Source organism: Carassius gibelio, chromosome B10 (genome assembly GCF_023724105.1).
Source record: "Carassius gibelio isolate Cgi1373 ecotype wild population from Czech Republic chromosome B10, carGib1.2-hapl.c, whole genome shotgun sequence".
Taxonomy (NCBI): domain Eukaryota; kingdom Metazoa; phylum Chordata; class Actinopteri; order Cypriniformes; family Cyprinidae; genus Carassius; species Carassius gibelio.
The window spans coordinates 20891533-20909830 of NC_068405.1; the positions used below are offsets into that span (position 1 = coordinate 20891533).

Here is an 18298-nt window from a genome sequence, read left to right on the forward strand (position 1 = left end):
AACTTGTCGTTCCCTCAACATAGCATCTCGATCCCAGGACAAAAGGATTTCGTTACCTCGACAAACGATCTCGTGGCCACGACTTAATATGAAGTTCCCACAAATTAATATCTCGTGGCCATGACAAAACTAAGTAAACCGAACAAGTCACCTTACGGGCACCGTAGTTAGCTGAATGCAAAAGGCTTTCTTTTGGAGGGAAGAGATATCATTTAAACATGCAAATGATCCTCATTCACGCGACTAGATGAGGCAGGAGGCACACAAAGGGATGAATTCGCTTGTATTTTTTTTTAAACACCGGTTAATCACATATAATAACTCTTACCTCACTTTATGATGTTTCTTGTACAAAACAGTCATTTTTGTTTTGTTTTTCGTGAGTGTTTCCATCTTCTGAGACCCAACGGCACGTGTTCACTCTGGCGCGAAATACACCCGCTCAAAACGCTCCACTGACGATGTTGCTGATTTGGGGGCGTATCTGTAAATTACATTATATAGCCTAGCCGATCTTTTTTTTTTTTTTTTTTTTTTTTTTTTTTTTTTTTTTGTGATGCGGTCAAAAAAATCAGTTATCACCAATACACAAACACGTTTAAGCAAATGTAATTTCCCAAATTTCATATGTAGCCTAAATATGTGTAAGTTGAATACATTTTTATAACCTACCTTTATACTGTCTATGAAAGTGCAAAAATGGATTTTAATAATTAATTTAAATATACTTAGTAATATGTAGCAATGTGACATAAGCACATTTCCCAAACCAGTTGAGCACATGCATGAGTTGCTGTTATGTTAATGTGCTCAGGTGACATCACAACTAGTTTGGGCTGTAGTATATTAGTTGTAGTATCTTTATTTGACCCTCTTTAGCACTATCTATACTAATTTTATTCCTTAAAAAAAAAAAACTTGTCCCTTTTAGACATTTATTTGTTTTCTTACAAAAAAATACAATAAAATAACACTAGCTTCTCTAATCTTTTTGTATTCTATTTGTTTTCATTTCATTTATTAGTTAACAAAAGCAAAATACCTCTAACACTAGCTTGCTCTATTCTTTTTCTATCCTTTTTTTATATATATATAGATATATATATAATAGGAAAAACTTTGCTTCGTGTACTGCGTTAAGCTAACTGAGACTTGTTATAGCATTTGCATATCATTGCTCTTTTGTTGATTTTGATTGGTTACATTGTACTCATTTGTAAGTCCTTTGGGAAAAAAAAGTGTCTGCTAAATGACTAAATGTAAATGTGTAGAGTGGTTAATGTAATTTGAATTAGAACAGTATGGAATTTCACACAAATGGTGAAGACAAATTTCCCCACATTGATTTTGTAACAGGTTCAGAAAGCTGCTTGGTGTGAACTGAGAGCAACATACATCATTACATTGTTGATAATCGACAATTGACCTTTTTTGCTTGTAAAGTTTTGTCTAAATTTGCATTCAGGCAGAGGTGAACCTTTAAACTCAATATTATTTGCCATAGCCTTGCAGTTTGTTGACTGGATGTGAATGCAGCAGATACCAGCTGTCTTCAACCACCATAAAATCATTAGCAAACCAACGTCTGAACCTGCGTCAGGGTCTAGTCTCAAACTGTGTTCCACCTCAAAAATTAGACTAAAAGTCTGGGCTGTGCTCTGGGCTAAATGGTGGTGCTGTTGTAGCGACGAGTACCATGTGACAGGGCTTTATTGTCAGCCCCTATGGGAGAGCCGGGAACAGTGAAAGAGCCTGACCTTTTCCTAGCAGCATGAACCCAACAGCTTTCAAAGCCACCCGGCGGGAACAAACGCCCCCGAAAAGCACAAGACAATGCTAAAATTTTAGCAAATGAAGAGGCAGGGACTGTGCTCAAAACATGTCGGTGTACTTGTGTAGAGTTTGCTATGTGGAAACATGATCTAAACAGACTTCACAACGTGACCTTTAATAATACGGTAGCTATGATATGAGCTGCTAACGACAAGCTTTGAACTTGTGTGTAAAGTGCAAATCAGCTTTCCTTTCTGGAGCGTAGAGGCTGAAATATCCTGCGTCTGGCTTCAAAACTGTGAGTTACTGAAATAAATGGGTCACAGAGGCCACAAAAATGGAGACATTTTAGCATCGGATTACTGTGAACTGAAAAATTCATTGGTATTCATTAATTTGGTGTTAGCTATGTTAGACCAAAGTGATTTTAGAATGGTTAACATAAGAATTAGTAAAAGAATTAGGTACACCACTTCCAAAATACTTCAAGGGCACATAATATGCATCTTTGTAGCAGTTTATATTTTAAGCATTTTTACCAGGAAATCCACAATATCCACATGTATAATATGTTTATAACATTTTATTTCATTCTTACATGTTTTTGGTTTGTCACACATTACTTTTATTCATTTATTTATACATTTATACAGTATATACATGCACTGGGGAAAACCTGAACGATTTACACTTACAATACAAATTTTAACAAATGGGGGGGGGGGTTATGTTAAAGAAAAAAATTAATGTTAAATGCATTATGTTTAGTAATGAACTATGCCACTCCAAAGTCTTATTGTGCTGCACTTTTTACATTTTCCCAAATCAGTCAGAAAAGGCATCGCTATTCAGAATATTTTAATTAAATATTAAAATATAAATTAAAGCAGCTAAAATTTACGGTGAGGGAAATTGTTAAAATTTTTTATAAATAATTTTAAGAATTAAGTTTGAATAATTACATGGTTTGGTACACTGTATACTTGGAATTTTAGCGAATTTTGACTTGGCAAACTTAATATACCATATAGAATATTTTAGATGTTAGAATAAAAATGCATAGAGTCACAAATGAGTCACAGGCAACAAATTATACACAGTTTGTTAGATTGAAGGTTGACCCTAATGTCATGCCAAACCTGTATGCATTTCAAGATATTTTGAAGAATGCTGGAAAACAAATGCTTTCTGGTCCCATTGACTTCCACTGTGTGGACGAAAATGACTATGAAAGTCAATGTTTGGTTATCAACATTCTTCAAAATGAGAAAACCCATACAGGTTTGGAATGGCAAAACTGTTATTTTTGGGTTGACTCTTCCTTTTATTTAACAAACTGTACATTTACATTTTATTAGTTACTTTCTAGCCCAGTACAGTTTTGAAAGTTTAATTAAGGACTGTTTATGTGATTTTTCTCTGTCCCCCACAACTTCATCATTAATGATGCTGCTTGATGTCGGGCCGGTGCCTGTGGGCAGGACCACATACTCGTGGGACTTTAAAACGGGCATTTCAACTCTTGTTCACACTTCAGCTCTTATTAGAAGCTTGATTAAAACTTTGTCCCCTGAGACGCTCCTGCTTAGTCTTGCAAAAATGTTCTCTTGCCTGGATGTAAATCTTAATACAGACAGAAGTCACGCAAGAAAGTTCATAATGGCCATCACAACACGTTTATTAGCAGAAATAAATACCCTTTCGCAGTAATAAGAACTGTAGAGATTATGATGTGTGGAAATTTTCGGAAGAAACAGCTGTAGAATGATGGTGCGTTTCCATTGTGAGTGTATTTGAATTTGTTTTATTCCTCATTCACTGAAAATGGAGTGTGTAGAGATCAACATTACTAGAGCTTTTGATTGTTCAGAGCTGATTTGCCTGTATCTCTGATGGAGGCACTTGGTTGTTTCAGAGCAGCATGAGGGCAATGTTCCCTTGGGGTCTTGAAAGTAGCATCTCCATTGCCTCCAGCTGGACCGAAGACCTGGATCGCTGAGTCGGATGTCAGTACCCAGCTGCGTATCCTCCCTTACGGGGGTCTGACTCAGCGCTGAGGCCAGCACTGTTCCGGACCACGGCCTGAACCACTGCGCCCATGGACTTCAACACCTCTATTACATGGTTCTTCGCAGCAAGACCCTCCAAAATGGCCTGTGGGTTCAAAATGAGTGGGTTGTGCTTAGCAAAAGTCATGTGTATTCAGAACAACCAAAGAAAATATCAAGAAAATATCCGGGTGATGTTTCACTCCAACATTAAAAGAATCTGAGGTTACAATCATTTCATTTTAGGGCAAAATGTGACCACAGATAAGTGGTTACACTCGAAAACACTCACTCATGCATAAAAAAAAAGTAATTTTAAAATCATAAAAATGTGGTAAAAAATATTTTTCAATCCAACATAAAAAAAATAAACCTGCAGTAAGATTTTTTTTTTATTTTGGACAAAATGTGACCACAGATAAGTGGTTACACTCAAAAACACTCACATGCATAGTAAAAAAAATATGATAAAAAATAAGAATCAATCAAAAAAAAATCCAATGCTTTTAAAAATGAACTAACTGTTTATTCTTAGTTTACTGATTTGCATGTTTATTGCATTATTTCAGTGTTGTGTGTTTCCAAGATGTTTTTTATTTGTGTGTATAACTGTGTCTTCTACATATTACTATTCTTCTGTATATAATGATCTTATATTAATATTTACCTCAGCTTGTGGAAAATCTAATTTTATTGAACTTTGAATTATCATGTAGATTTCTCATTACCACTTGTGTTTTTATGGTAGTTTTTAGTACTTCAGTAGATTCATATGTTAACATCATAACAGTTAATGAAATATGTTTTTTTACTGTAAATTTACATTCAGTCCAGTAAAGTTTTGGCAACCACCTCTGCCATTTTTTACCAGAGATGTCAAGTTTTTTTTTGTTTTTTGTTTTTTACAGTGTACAGCATTGAGGAGATGTACAGTATATGTTGTACATTATTTCAGTCATATATCCAGTATTGCTGTTTAAAAGTAGTATTTCTGTACCCACCTTGTCGAGGTCAGGCTCTACTTGTGTGGTGTTTGGACTGAGCTGATTGTGAACTCTCGGGTCTACTATCGCTTTCTTCAGGTCATAGTCGAAGAACAGTGCATTTAAGATCACCTGTGCAAACAGAAAATGTCAGTTATTTATGAGTTGATAAGGTTTGAACTATGCCCAGAACAACTACCTAGACTAAAATTAAATGGAAGTGCACCTTGGCCACTGCTGTGGTGATCTTTGTTCCACCAGAGCCTCCAACCACCATTTTAACCTTATTGTTTTTGTCCAGCAGGATGGTGGGACACATAGAAGACATGGGTCTTTTATCTGAGCAAAAATGAGAAGCAACAGAGTTAACAAACAGAATCTTCAAAGATACATGGAAGTGTAAAATTAGGTACCAGCATAATGCATACTGCATAGTATACAATATAAAATGCTTATTATCTAAAAAAAATTGTGCATGGCTATTTTGCACTTTGAATGCAATTCGGATCTTTTGAACTCACTTGTAAAGAATGCGATTTATTAAATGTATTTATTTATATTTATTACTATTCTTCTGTTTATTACTGATATAATATTTATAACATTTGATATTAATAATAATATATTAGGTGTTATACATTTAAAAAACTGATTATATTAAATTATTATTTTCTTAGAATTTATTATTATAAGTAGGCCTATTCATTTTGAAGTCCATAATTTTAAATAATATACGCTAAAGGTAAGATATTCTAAACATACATAAAAATGTTTACCCATGACTTATATTGTGTTTTTATCATGTTGTGGTTACAGTTATTTTACCATGTAATGATGTTAAGAAAACATTGTTCATAAAACTCAAGGTAAAGTATGGCCTCATGTGACTTATAGTATACATACTACAAAAAATATGTTATTGCCAGTGGTTGTTATCATGTTTTCTCACGTGGGGCAATGAAGTTGTTGGGAGAAGGAGGAACTCCAAAGTTATTGGTGATCAAGGGAGAACTGAAGTCATCCATCTCGTTGTTCAGTATAATTCCTGTTGAATTTGACATAAACTTGGAGCCAAAACTGGGAAAAGAAAAAGAATATGATGCCTTTTACAAATATTATTATTAAATGAATAAGTATGTCAATTTTCCTGAAAAGTGTACACTCTCTGACTAAATAGCAACAGGTGTTTGAGATGGCAAACGCTCACTATAGGTTGATGGTGCTGGTGGCGGCGACCGCGCTGCCGTCCTCTGCCACTACTGACACATGTGCTGTGCCATGATCATCAGGAATGTAGAACTCGGGTTCATAGTAGCTCTCTTGCTGAGTCGTATTATCTGTGATCTTCTGAAGTATCATGTGAGCGTAGTCCTTCGAGGTAATGTTCTGGATGAACTGCCGGCAAGAAAGAGGAGGAGGTAAGCAGATCATTACTAGGTGGCACAGTAATCTACAGCTTGAAAGAACTGCTGATCAAAAGAGTGGACGCACAATGAGCCATTCAATAGCACACTATTTTCATGCTCTGTGATCCGTGTGAGATAAAGCATGCTGGTTGATCACAGCTGACGAACATATGCCATAGAATGGGGAGGAAAAGTTCATTTATTTCAGTAATTCAAGTCAAATTGTGAAACTCATGTATTAAATAAATTCAGTGCACACAGACTTTTGGCTCACATTTAACAAAAACCCACCATCTCAACAAATTAGAACACTTCATAAAACCAATTTAAACATTTAGTAAATTGTTGGCCTTCTGGATTTCGAATTCGCCTTCTGAATTCGACGTGGCATGGAGGTGATCAGTTTGTGGCACTGCTGAGGTGGTCTTGAAGCCCAGGTTTCTTTGACAGTGGCCTTCAGCTCATCTGCATTGTTTGGTCTCTTGTTTCTCATTTTCCTCTTGACAATACCCAATAGATTCCGTTCAGGTCTGGTGAGTTTGCTGCCAGTCAATCACACCAACACCATGGTCATTTAATTAACCAACTTTTGGTGCTTTTGGCAGTGTGGACAGGTGCCAAATCCTGCTGGAAAATTAAATCAGCATCTTCAATAAGCTGGTCAGCAGAAGGAAGCATATATTGCTCCAAGATTTTTTGGTAAACTGGTGCAGTGACATTGGTTTTCAAAAAACACAATGGACCAACACCAGCAGATGACATTTCACCCCAAATCATCACAGACTGTGGAAACTAAACACTGGACTTCAAGCGACTTGGGCTATGAGCTTCTCCACCCGTCCTCCAGACTCTAGGACTTTAGTTTCCAAATGAAATACAAAACTTGCTCTCATCTGAAAAGAGGACTTTGGAGCAGTGGGCAACAGTCCAGTTCTTCTTCTCCTTAGAATACGACAACTGTAGCCAAATTCCTTGAAACAATTCTGTGTGTGGTGGCTGTTGATTCCTTGACCCCAGCCTCAGTACATTCCTTGTGAAATTCTTTAAAATTCTTGAATCCAGTTTGCTTGACAATCCTCATAAGGCTTCGGTTCTCTCAGTTGGTTGTCCATCTTATTATTCCACACTTTTTCGTTCCACTCAACTTTCTGTTAACATGCTTGGATACAGCACTTTGTGAACAGCTTCAATCAACAACCTGATCAACTCTATGTGAAGTAGATGTGTTGCACTGCGTGATATATATATATATATATATATATATATATATATATATATATATATATACATACATACATACATACATACATATATATATATATATATATATATATATATATACACACACACACACACACACACACACAAACATATATATATCAGATAATTTTGAATGCATTTATATACATATTAAATAGAAAGTTTAAAAATGTATTTATTTTTTGCCCTAAACATAAGAAATGTTGCACTGGCAATACAATAAAAAAGTTCTTAAATTATTAAAACTGAAATTAAATTAAATTAAATACAAATAAATTACATAGAAATATCAAAAATAAAAATGACATGACATGATATAGGACAAAAAGGAAGACAAAACAGGCATGATACAAAATATCTTACATTGTGTTCTACAGAAGAACGTAAATCATAATTAATTAACAATGAGATGAGGATGATTAATGATGACAGAATTTTGTTTTATTAATTAATTTTTTGTTTGAAGTATCACTTTCATCACAACTTACACTAGAGATGTTGAGAAATGTTGGATCCCCCAAGATGCTCCTCTTGGCATACGCAAACCGGAATGCCTCTATTATGCGATGATAGGTGAGGGTTTTCTTTTCAGTGGTGGAGACACTGTCTGAACTGAAGTTGTATCCTGAGGAAAAACAATGAGAGCTCAGTTAGATTCACTACATTCTGTGATTACTCAACCATGCTAACTGTTGTCATATAAATGGCTAGAACTGCCAATCATCAAGATGACTGCCATAGAAGCTATTCACTCCAAAAAAATTTTACCTTTTACTTATAGTCATTTTGACTATACACACTGAATTTTCAAATTCCCCAAAACTGGATTTGGGAGGGATGACTCAGTGTTTGAAATCATGGGTAAAAAACCTTGGCTTCATTTTTGATGATGGCTTAAAGTTTGACCGACAAATAAATTCAGTTGTCAAATCTTGCTTTTTTCAGCTGCGTCTGCTTTCTAAAGCTAAGCCTTTTCTTTCTTTTAAAGATTTTGAAAAAGTAATTCACATTTTTATTTCATCAAGGCTGGACTACTGTAACTCACTTTACTTTGGGATTAGCCAGACAGCTTTATCCCGCTTGCAGCTTGTTCAGAATGCTGCGGCTAGACTCTTGTGTGGGGTCAAAAGGAGGGAGCATATTACTCCTATTTTATGCTCACTACATTGGCTGCCTGTTTGTTTTAGAATTGATTTTAAGATGTTGCTCCTCATCTTTAAATCTCTAAATGGTTTGGCTCCACTTTATCTCAGGGAGTTGCTGACCAAATATAAACCCACTAGATCCCTTCGGTCTTCCAACCAGGATCCATTGATTACCCCAAAGTTGAGGCTTAAGTGCCGGGGAGACTGTGCTTTCTGTATTGCTGCCCCCAGGCTTTGGAACGCCTTGCCACTGTCCATTAGACAAGCCTCTTCTCTTAATATTTTTAAGTCCAGGCTAAAGACATTTTTATTTTCAAAAGCGTTTGGCTGCTATTTGTACAATTATATTTTATTTTGTCCGTTGTGTGTTTTTTTCTCTGTTTGTAATGACTTAATGGAAAGCACATCGGTCGACGGAAGTTGTAGTTAATTGTGCTATATAAATAAATTGTCATTGTCATTGTCATTTTTACCTTTTATTACTTGTTCAGAGAACATTCAAAATAAAATTTCCATAATGTTTGCAAAATTATACAATAGAATGTTCACTTAATTTTCGCACAGGCAAAAAAACAACTGGATGTTATAAAAGTTCTGAGAACATTTTAAAATAACATTTTGATAACATACTGGGAATGTTAGCTGGGTAATGTTTTCCCATTTCATCTAATAAAATCTGAATATGCAGAATCACAAATGTGATTAATATGGAAAAATTCAGTTCTTAAACCCTGAGAATGCTGCAGAACATCCTGCAAAACATCTCATTTGTGTTCCACTTAAGTAAGTCAGTCATATGGGTTAGCAAATGACAAGAGAGCGAGTAAATAGCGACATCATTTTCACTTTTAGGTCAACTATTATTTTACCATTGGACAACTGACCCAGTTTTAGTGTCTGAAAACTTCTCAAATTGTCTCGAGCATTCATGCCAGACCCGTCTATTTGAAATAATTGAACAATTATGAATGATTCGCTATGGAAGATGTTTCATAACGACTGAATACATCAAGCTACATTGTGAAAAAAAACAAGTGCTAACAGTGTTTATCGACAGCCGTGCCCTGTCTGGCAGCAACTTAATGATTAAGTATCTCATCAGTAAAGCTACAGAGTGGGTGTCTGAAGACCAAGACACAGAGCTGTGGATAGTGTCCAGCTGGCCGCAAGAAAGCAAAGCTGATGAATCTCAGATGACAGGCTGCTTCAGAGTCTCCCCTACTGGTGAAACCCCAAGGAAAGGGTCGGAACACACTGACTGCATGGATTTTTCCATGCTTGGTTTGTGTCCAATTAGTGGCAAACAGCCCACGTTAGTGTTGGTGTGGGAGACAGGAGCGAAGGGTGGAGGGATTTTAATAGCTTGTAGCAAAGAAAAGTTGGGATGTTCTGAAGTCACTATTCAACAGTTAAGAACATTAAAGATTGACTAATGTTCATCCTGTATAATCAGTTATCACTAGATGCTTCCTCTCGCTGCTAAAAACATCATATTTCCATGCAGGTCCACATTGGTTTAAATAGAAACTTGTTTTCAACTCAAGGGGAAGGTAATTTGACCGATACATTGCTCATTAAAAAATATAAACAAATATAATAGTAACATGACTGTAATGAGTTCAACAAAAATGTAAAATCCAGACAGGAAAAATTTGTATGCGACAATTAACACAGCACGAGCCATTATGTCTAATTTGCAAACAAATGACTCTTAGGAATAGACTGTTTTGAAAGTCTTACGAAACAATCTTGAACTCACTTTTCAGAAATGTCCAACACGAGTGAACAATGGACCTAATATACAGACTTATATACGTAATATAATAGTAATATACGTAACTGAAATTAATAATTAATGTTTAATAAAGAAATAATGTTTTTATTAAGAAATTAATAAAAATGTTCAAAAAATAAAATAAAAAATTGAGCTACTTGACAAGGCAAAATTTTTCATTGCTTAAACTGAAAATAAAACACTAAAAAATAAACAGACATTTTAAATTTTAATATAATACACATTACAAAAAGTACCTCAAATTAAAACGAAAATGGAAAATATTGAAATAAATCAACTATAATATGTTCCCAATGACTGTTTGCGTCATATGTTGGAACCATTTCAACATTTTGGTTCTGTGATATTCTTTCAGAAGTTTTCTTTTGAAAAATATATATAGAAAAAAACACTTTAGTTTAGCCTATATTATTATAATTGCAGGCTATATATTAAATGCCCCTATATACGAAAGCAATTTCAGGCATGAATAGTTCATTTGTGTCCTGAGCTGCATAGTGATCATCGTTGACAATGGTTTTAAATCTACTTAGGGTTACAATGCAAGTGGGAAACACAGCGCTGGATAGGTTTTCCAGGGCTTGAACTCTGTACCTACCGCTCAGGATGTTGAGTATCAGTGTGAGGACTGGGCCGCTGGCAGGCGCGTTTGGTGTCACCATTGTGTATTCACCCACGGTGGTAGTGAGGGGGTAATCATCCAATAAGGGCTTGTAATCTCTCAAGTCCTCCAGAGTTAGAATCCCATCTGCAACACAGATGCATGATGCATGATGCTACGATACTTAATGAGATCAAACCGAGTTACTGATTTAGTCATTAACAACCAATTGTGTGTTATCCTTCAACACCTCGGCCTGGGTGGACTATTGGCAGCACAGCAGGAATCAGTGTGGGATGTAAAATATTTGGAAACCAATGAACCACAACACATCAGCCTCAACAGAACCCTAGAAACTGCACAACTTAGCATCTTTAACTCACTAATATGGGCAGTCAAGCACATCTGACAGGAAATAAAAAAACGTGGCTCTACACTTAAAGTGATTTAATATAGCAGAAAGTATTCAGGGATCAAGATTTTAAGTTAGATTTAGGCTTGAGACTTAAGAAACTTTTGAGGGTTAGCTCAGGGGATTTCAGGCATTTTAATGTTTTGATATTTTTTATGAACACAGACTGTATTTGTGAATTTTGTGCATAAAAAAAAAATATTTAAAAAATATTTTTTACATTGTATCCATGCAGATTAAAACAAACTTTAATCCATATAAATATATTAAATTAAATAGTCTTCAAAATGTACATTTTATCTAAGCATTGTGCATAAGAACTCAAATTTAGCCGATGCAGATACAGTGTGGTTGCATATACTATATTTTATTTCTGTAGTGTGTGCATTAAAACAAAAGGATATGTTTTTTATTTATTGCTGTTCACATAGTTCACATACAAGGTCCTCTGGGGTACAGTTTGAAAACCCCTGGGCTAAATCACGTCATCCAGCCATACTTTTGATTTAGTCCAGATTAGGAGTTATTCATAGCAGCTAATGGAATAGACATATGTGTGAATAAAAACCTGCAGCTTGGATGTCCCTCACAAGGCTCTCAGCAAGCCGTCCGCTGTAGAAAGCATCAGGCCCATTCTCTGCAATGGCCTCATAAGTGTCAGCCAGTTTTGTGAAAGTGATGGTTTGGTTTTCCTGTAGGATGTTACCGGTGGAATCGCAGAACACAGAACTGAGGAACCGAACAGAAAATGTTAGTGCATAAACGCAGTGGCTGAAAGGAGATATAACATATTACAAATTACATTATAGAAAAGTTTTTATAATATCACCCCACTGTCATATCAAAGACAAATTGTGTATATTTTTAATGCTTATCAAATCTTGGTTGAAAATACCCATGTGTGCTCACCATAACATCTTATCACCCATAATGATGTTTCTGTTTGATTGAATGGCACTTGCCAATGCTCTGCCAACAGGAAAGCCGTTTCTGGCCAGTTGTATGCTGGGTAAAAACAGCTCTTTCCATGGAAGCTTGCCATGCCGTTTATGGGCCATTTCATACCCCCGTATCTCTCCAGGAACAGCGATGGACAAACCACCTGTGGATGTTTTTTTTATTATATGTTTTTTTATGGCTAAAACCATTTAAATCTAAAACCATATGTAAGAAAAATAAAAATGCAGCCGTTAAAGAAATACATATGGCAGTTATTAGATGCAGTTTTATGGTTTTCCTGGAAAAGTCCTGTATCAACTATATGTAGAGCCTGATGTACTGTGAGTTATTGATTGATGAAATTGTGTTGATGGTTTTTTATGCTTATCTCTCCATCCAGGCACCGTATCACGAGGCCACTCATCGTGTAAATCCTGTTTCACTAATGATTTTCCCAGTTTATGTAATGTAGTTAATAGATACCTTTCTGGGAAAGATCTGTACTATTTCCAAACATGTCTCTGGTTGCGTTTGCAGGGGCCGTCTCACGTGCATTGATGGTTTCGACTTTTCCTGCAAAATCAAGTAAAAAATCTATAAATATGAAGAAATCCCAAAATATGCATATTTATTATATAATTATAATAAATAAAAAGCTATTAAAATGTGCATAAACTTTTCACAGACACATTTTAACATTTATATTATTTACATTTTATTTATGCAGTTTATAAATATATTTTTGCCAATAATGCATATATACCTATCAATATGTATCGGTAAATATATTTTTAATAAATATAAATAATATTAGAATATAAATAACATTCAAATAAAAAATCATATTAAAATAAAATATAAAAATTGATCCTTAAAATATGGTACACATGGTACATATACTTTTATATTAAATTGTTTTATATTAAACCTTTATTTATGCAGTGTGTGCATAACTTACATTTTATTCATGCAGTGTGCATAAAAAAAAGAATATGTTTTAATACAAAATTTGCTAATATTATTAAATATAAATTATATTTTAAAACTGATAATAATAGATCCTTATATGTGCAGACATTTTTTAGACACACACAAACACTGTAGACTGGTGTGTCATGTTGAATCAGACTGGTGATAGTGACCTGTTTTGGCATCATAAATAGTGAAGAAGAGCCCTCCTCCGATGCCCATGCTGTGGGCATTCATCAATCCCACGCACAGCAGAGCAGCAATGGCAGAATCTACAGCAGAACCACCTCTCTTCAGGATATCCCTGGAGGAGACACAGAGAGGGCATGTGGCATGCAAACCTTGATACGATCATTTTAAATATCAGAATGCACCAACAACTTTTTTGAAGAAAACCTATTATGCATTGACAAAAATGTGCTATATGTGTGTTCATTTTAATACAATTTATCTTTTTGCATCTATAGATCAAATCTCCACTTCATCAACACTTACACACACCAGACTTTACAGTTTTAATCCCATCTATACTCCCAATGTTTTTACTGAGGGATTTGCTCATATATCATACCTGATTAATTAAAGCATTCCATTACTTTATTCCTCGCTCTTGACAATAATAAATAATCTCCTTTGTAAAAAAAAAACTTCAGCTAATATGTCACCCAAATGAAACAAGAAGTTTGAACTTGGCTTCATCAGGTATTCAGATTTCTGTTCTAGAAAATGTATGCAAATGAGTGCATATTTAATTAGGTAATGCCTCATTTGCATATTGCATAACATTCCAGAAAACATGTAATAGAAAACTGTTGTCTCAGTGTACTGTGATTAGTCTACTGGCTATGATATCGGTTGCACTTTATTTTACGGCACGTGTACTAACATGTACTTATAGTTTACTTACAGTGTATTTATCTAAGAAAGTTCTGATAACACAAGGTAACTACATGGGGTAGGGTTAGGTTTAGGGGTAGGTTTAGGGTTAGTACCTAGTTATTACATGGTTAATGTAATCACTATAATAAGTACATAGTATTTACATGAGGAACAGGACTGTAAAATAACGTGCTAGTTAACATTTGTAGTCTGTTCACCTCTGGTGTTAAATCTTAAGGATCTATTCCTACCGGATGTGACCTTTAAAATGATGTTCATTAGTGTGCTCAATTTGAGTCAGTGGTATTTAATAATAGTTCTCACTTACATAAAACCAGTTAAAGTGGATTTAACATCCTGCTGCAGATTTTTAAGTAACGTGACAAAACATTCTTATATTTTTCACAGAGCTCGATTGATATACAACCCAATAACAATCCAAGAAAAGTGTTTATCTGCACAACAAACATTTCACTTTTGCAGTTGATGCCTTAAAAACCAATTACTACATGATGCGATCCTTAAAAACGTTCATTGGTGTGTGGTATGGGAGGATGAAATGTGGATGATTCGGCTATTAAACAGTCTACATGTCCTAGATGGCAAAAAGTGAATGTGATTTTCAGGAGATCAGAGCTCAAACCTGCCGATCTCTGAGCACGTCCCAGCATCTGCTGCCACTGCTGCCTTGAAGTAACCATTTTCAGGTTCAGGAGAGGCCTTCTTGCCCTGCACTGAAAAGAAAACGGCAAAAAACGTGCCGCCTGCAGCCAGCAGCAGCAAAACGAGGCCCACCACAGTAGACTTCTGCACCATTTCCCTGCAACACGTAACAGCAAGTGTCTAGTTTTCTGTTGCTGATGCATATAGACTGCTTGTTAAAAATTTTGCCGCTTTATCTGAAAGCAGTCATGTAATTAATTAAGGCTTTCATTAGAAGGCTGACATTTCACACTGTACATTCCTAAACACCCGGTTTATGTTTCTATTTGCTATGTCAGTGTCGACAATGGACTTTTCAGACTATAAATGTATAAATCTAATTACCTTACCATCATCATGTGACATTTTGGCACTCAGACACTGAAATGACTGTTTTACATGCAATGTTTATGACTGTCCAAAGCACGATAAATACTAGGAACGTGATTGAGTGTCTGTTGCAAAACAACAAAGGGCTTTTCACACATAATCCCAGGTTATCGTTGTTCTAAACGCCACTTTTAACCTTTTTTAACCAGGGTTTGGCTGTGATTTGGACAGTCACTGGGTTGGATGCGTTTGAAAGATAAAAATGTTGCCTTCAGAGGATGCATTACAAACATCAAGGCAAGTCCAAATCCAATGTGAGCTTCACTTCCTGTCTCCTGATCGATTATTGAAGGTAGCACAGATGTATTCTTCCCTGTCTTTGATATCCCACAACCCTGTGTGTTCCATTCTGTTGGCTGTGACTGTTGGCGTCAGAAAATTGCATTTGGTGGTCAGTTAGAGTCTAAATGTAACTTTTTCCACTTTTAATGTTACTTCTATTTAGAAATCAGTTCTATAGTAATTAAATGTTACTTTGTTTTGTTTTGTTGTAGATCATTAGATCTACAACAAAGATTGTTGCCTTCAAAGTCATTGTCTGATAAGGCAGCAAGGCAACAAGAAAGCCGGCCAAGATTTCTGTTTATTCCATGCAACCACAGAGAGAGTCGTTTCCCCCTTCTCCATTTCCACTTCACACTCACATGAGTTGCCAGATTGTTGAACTGATTTATCCACATTCTGATATAACTCTAGTCATAGAACCTTTTGACTGACCAGACTGTTTGCTGGCTTTTTTCTTTTTTAATGTTTTGTTTTTCAATGGCAGCCCGGTGTGTTGAATTACTGTAGGGTAAATTGACGGAGAGCAGAATCACACGGAACACAATTTCCAAAAGTAGAATAACAGACGGCAGCATTGTTTTTTTGGAGAAACAAGTATGTGAATTAAGCATGTTTCCAAAAAATCTGCAAACATATTAGGGTATTTTTACACATTAGCAAATTCAACAAAAATACTCACAGCACCTTTAATTGATGATGGAAAACACGTTAAAATTAGTAAAGAAGAGACCATTTAATTCTTACATTTATAGTCCGAAAATTCTATTATGGAAAACTTGATGGTATTGTTAGCTGTATGAGGATGTGCAATGCTACAGCTGTTATAGAAACATGTCACGTACTGCTTTCATACAGGTACTGACACTGATGCCGAAAATATACAAATAAGAAAATTAACCCAGCATCTAGCCATGCAGAGTGTGAAATGTCATCTTATGAATACCCAGGGTTAATTGTCAACTCCGGATAAATTATGAGCAGTGGACATTCTGTTAAACCAGGGTTTAGATGACCAAGGGTTAACTAGGTGTGAAAGCAACAAGTAACACTGTTTCGTTTCACACTGTACACATTTCACATGAAAATGTGGGTTAACACCGCAAAAGCAGGGTCTCATAACCTCCCCCTTTAAATTACAAGAGTTTCACTTGGGGTTAAAAGGAGGGTTTTGAACAATGTTAATCCAGGGTTATCCACAGTGTGAAAAGCTCAAACTGAAACAATTAAGTGAACCTGAACACAATGAATTACTGAATTTAAACAAATAGATTAAATCTAACTGCTGATTAAACAAAAAGAACATGGACTGACTGTACCTTCCAGATAAGATATTTCAGGCTTGTGTATTCTCATATAATCATGACCTGGTCATATTTACTTTTGCTATCCATGATTGTACAATGTAAGATATGCTTAAAGGTGCCCTTTAACTGTTTCCATCCTTTATGTAACACAACATAATTCATAAAGCAGAATATTAACAACAGGAGATGCAATATGCTTACAACATTTTCTGCTTTCTTGCTAAATACACAGTCAAGGCATATTTGCAATGATTATGCATTCAAAAAAGCATAATAAATTGTTCTCATTTAGTTGGCCGTTAGTATTCCTCTGAGGAAGATTGCAGCTAATCAGGATTCTCCATCGCTGCTGTTTCTACTCTAGTTTTGCTGTTAAAAACGCTTGCTCATTTGATCATTATACACATGCTTATTGCTTCCCACTGTAAATCAACTCCTGGTTCTGTATTATTTGACCACAACATGAGCACTATAAAGAACTACAATATGCATTCTGGCTCTTTCATATTCTACATTTTATGTTGCTTAATGTAGCTTCATGTATCCCCACCAAAGCCAGCAAGGTTTCATGCATTTATAATTTGAAAACTTGAATAAAAAAAAGGCTTGTATGAAGTGAAATCCTCCTCAGAGAAACGCCTTTCCATAGTTTCAAAGCCTTGCTACTGTCCACATTAAATCCTGTCAGACTGTGCTGTGAGTGGGAACGAACTGCGGCAGAAAAACCTCAGAGAAACCTGCAGTGCCTGCAGCCAACAAAATTAAACCCACCACACAAGAGACTAGAATTTTCTCACACGTACAGAAAAGAGTGAAAGATTGTGTTATTTCCTCTTACAAATCACAACAAAGAGTACAAATTACGAGCCTCAGAATTCAGTGTATGTTCCTTCCAATTTAAAAGATGCAACAACGGGAAAGATGCTGAACAATATTTCTGCCTTCTTATATTTTTAATTTGCTTTCTGTGTGAAAATAGTCAAAGCTCTTGGGATGATTACGTTAAATTGATAACTGATGAGTTTATTGCACATTGAGGTTTGAGTATATGGAGTATCACCTACCTGTTGACTTCACAGGCCTCTTGTAGAGTCTCCCATAGAATGAGCCTCCTTTCCACAGGCTGACTGAGCCAATGCTGCAAACCTCTGGCTCTCAATGTCTAACTATAATGACCATCAAACTTTAACCAAATCAGTCTGTGAAATCATCCATAATTGTTTTATGGAGACCAGTGAAAAGGGCAGAGGTTGTCTTGTGACGGTAAACCCACCTGTGCCACAATTACAGAATGATGTCTGCAAAAAATAACACTAGCAAACTCTTCACACATACAGGTGGATTTCTGTTACTCTATCACTTGTATTCACACATTTAATCTTTGAATGGTTAAGCCGTTCATGTTGT

At 35.6% G+C, this 18298-nt stretch overlaps 1 protein-coding gene across 1 annotated transcript; it reads right to left on the reverse strand.

Annotated features, from left to right (window-relative positions):
* Positions 1-2338: 2338 nt before the first annotated feature.
* On the reverse strand, positions 2339-18151 carry ggt1b (gamma-glutamyltransferase 1b). The gene is made up of 13 exons (XM_052566791.1): positions 17956-18151; positions 14854-15030; positions 13505-13635; positions 12846-12935; positions 12333-12525; positions 11992-12152; positions 11009-11158; positions 7959-8095; positions 6012-6199; positions 5754-5881; positions 5031-5143; positions 4823-4936; positions 2339-3927 (listed from the first exon to the last, which is right to left on the reverse strand). The coding sequence occupies exons 2-13, from the start codon at positions 15024-15026 to the stop codon at positions 3781-3783; spliced, it is 1725 nt and encodes a 574-aa protein (XP_052422751.1). The 5' UTR covers positions 15027-15030; positions 17956-18151; the 3' UTR covers positions 2339-3780.
* Positions 18152-18298: the final 147 nt, after the last annotated feature.

Excerpts from the sequence above, each read along its gene's own strand:
- ggt1b (XM_052566791.1), bottom strand. The coding sequence starts at position 15,026 with ATGGTGCAGAAGTCTACTGTGGTGGGCCTCGTTTTGCTGCTGCTGGCT. Across the intron at positions 13,636-14,853 it reads ACGTGCTCAGAGATCGGCAG|GGATATCCTGAAGAGAGGTG; the intron begins GTTTGAGCTCTG and ends TGTCTCCTCCAG. Across the intron at positions 4,937-5,030 it reads TCACCACAGCAGTGGCCAAG|GTGATCTTAAATGCACTGTT; the intron begins GTGCACTTCCAT and ends CTGTTTGCACAG.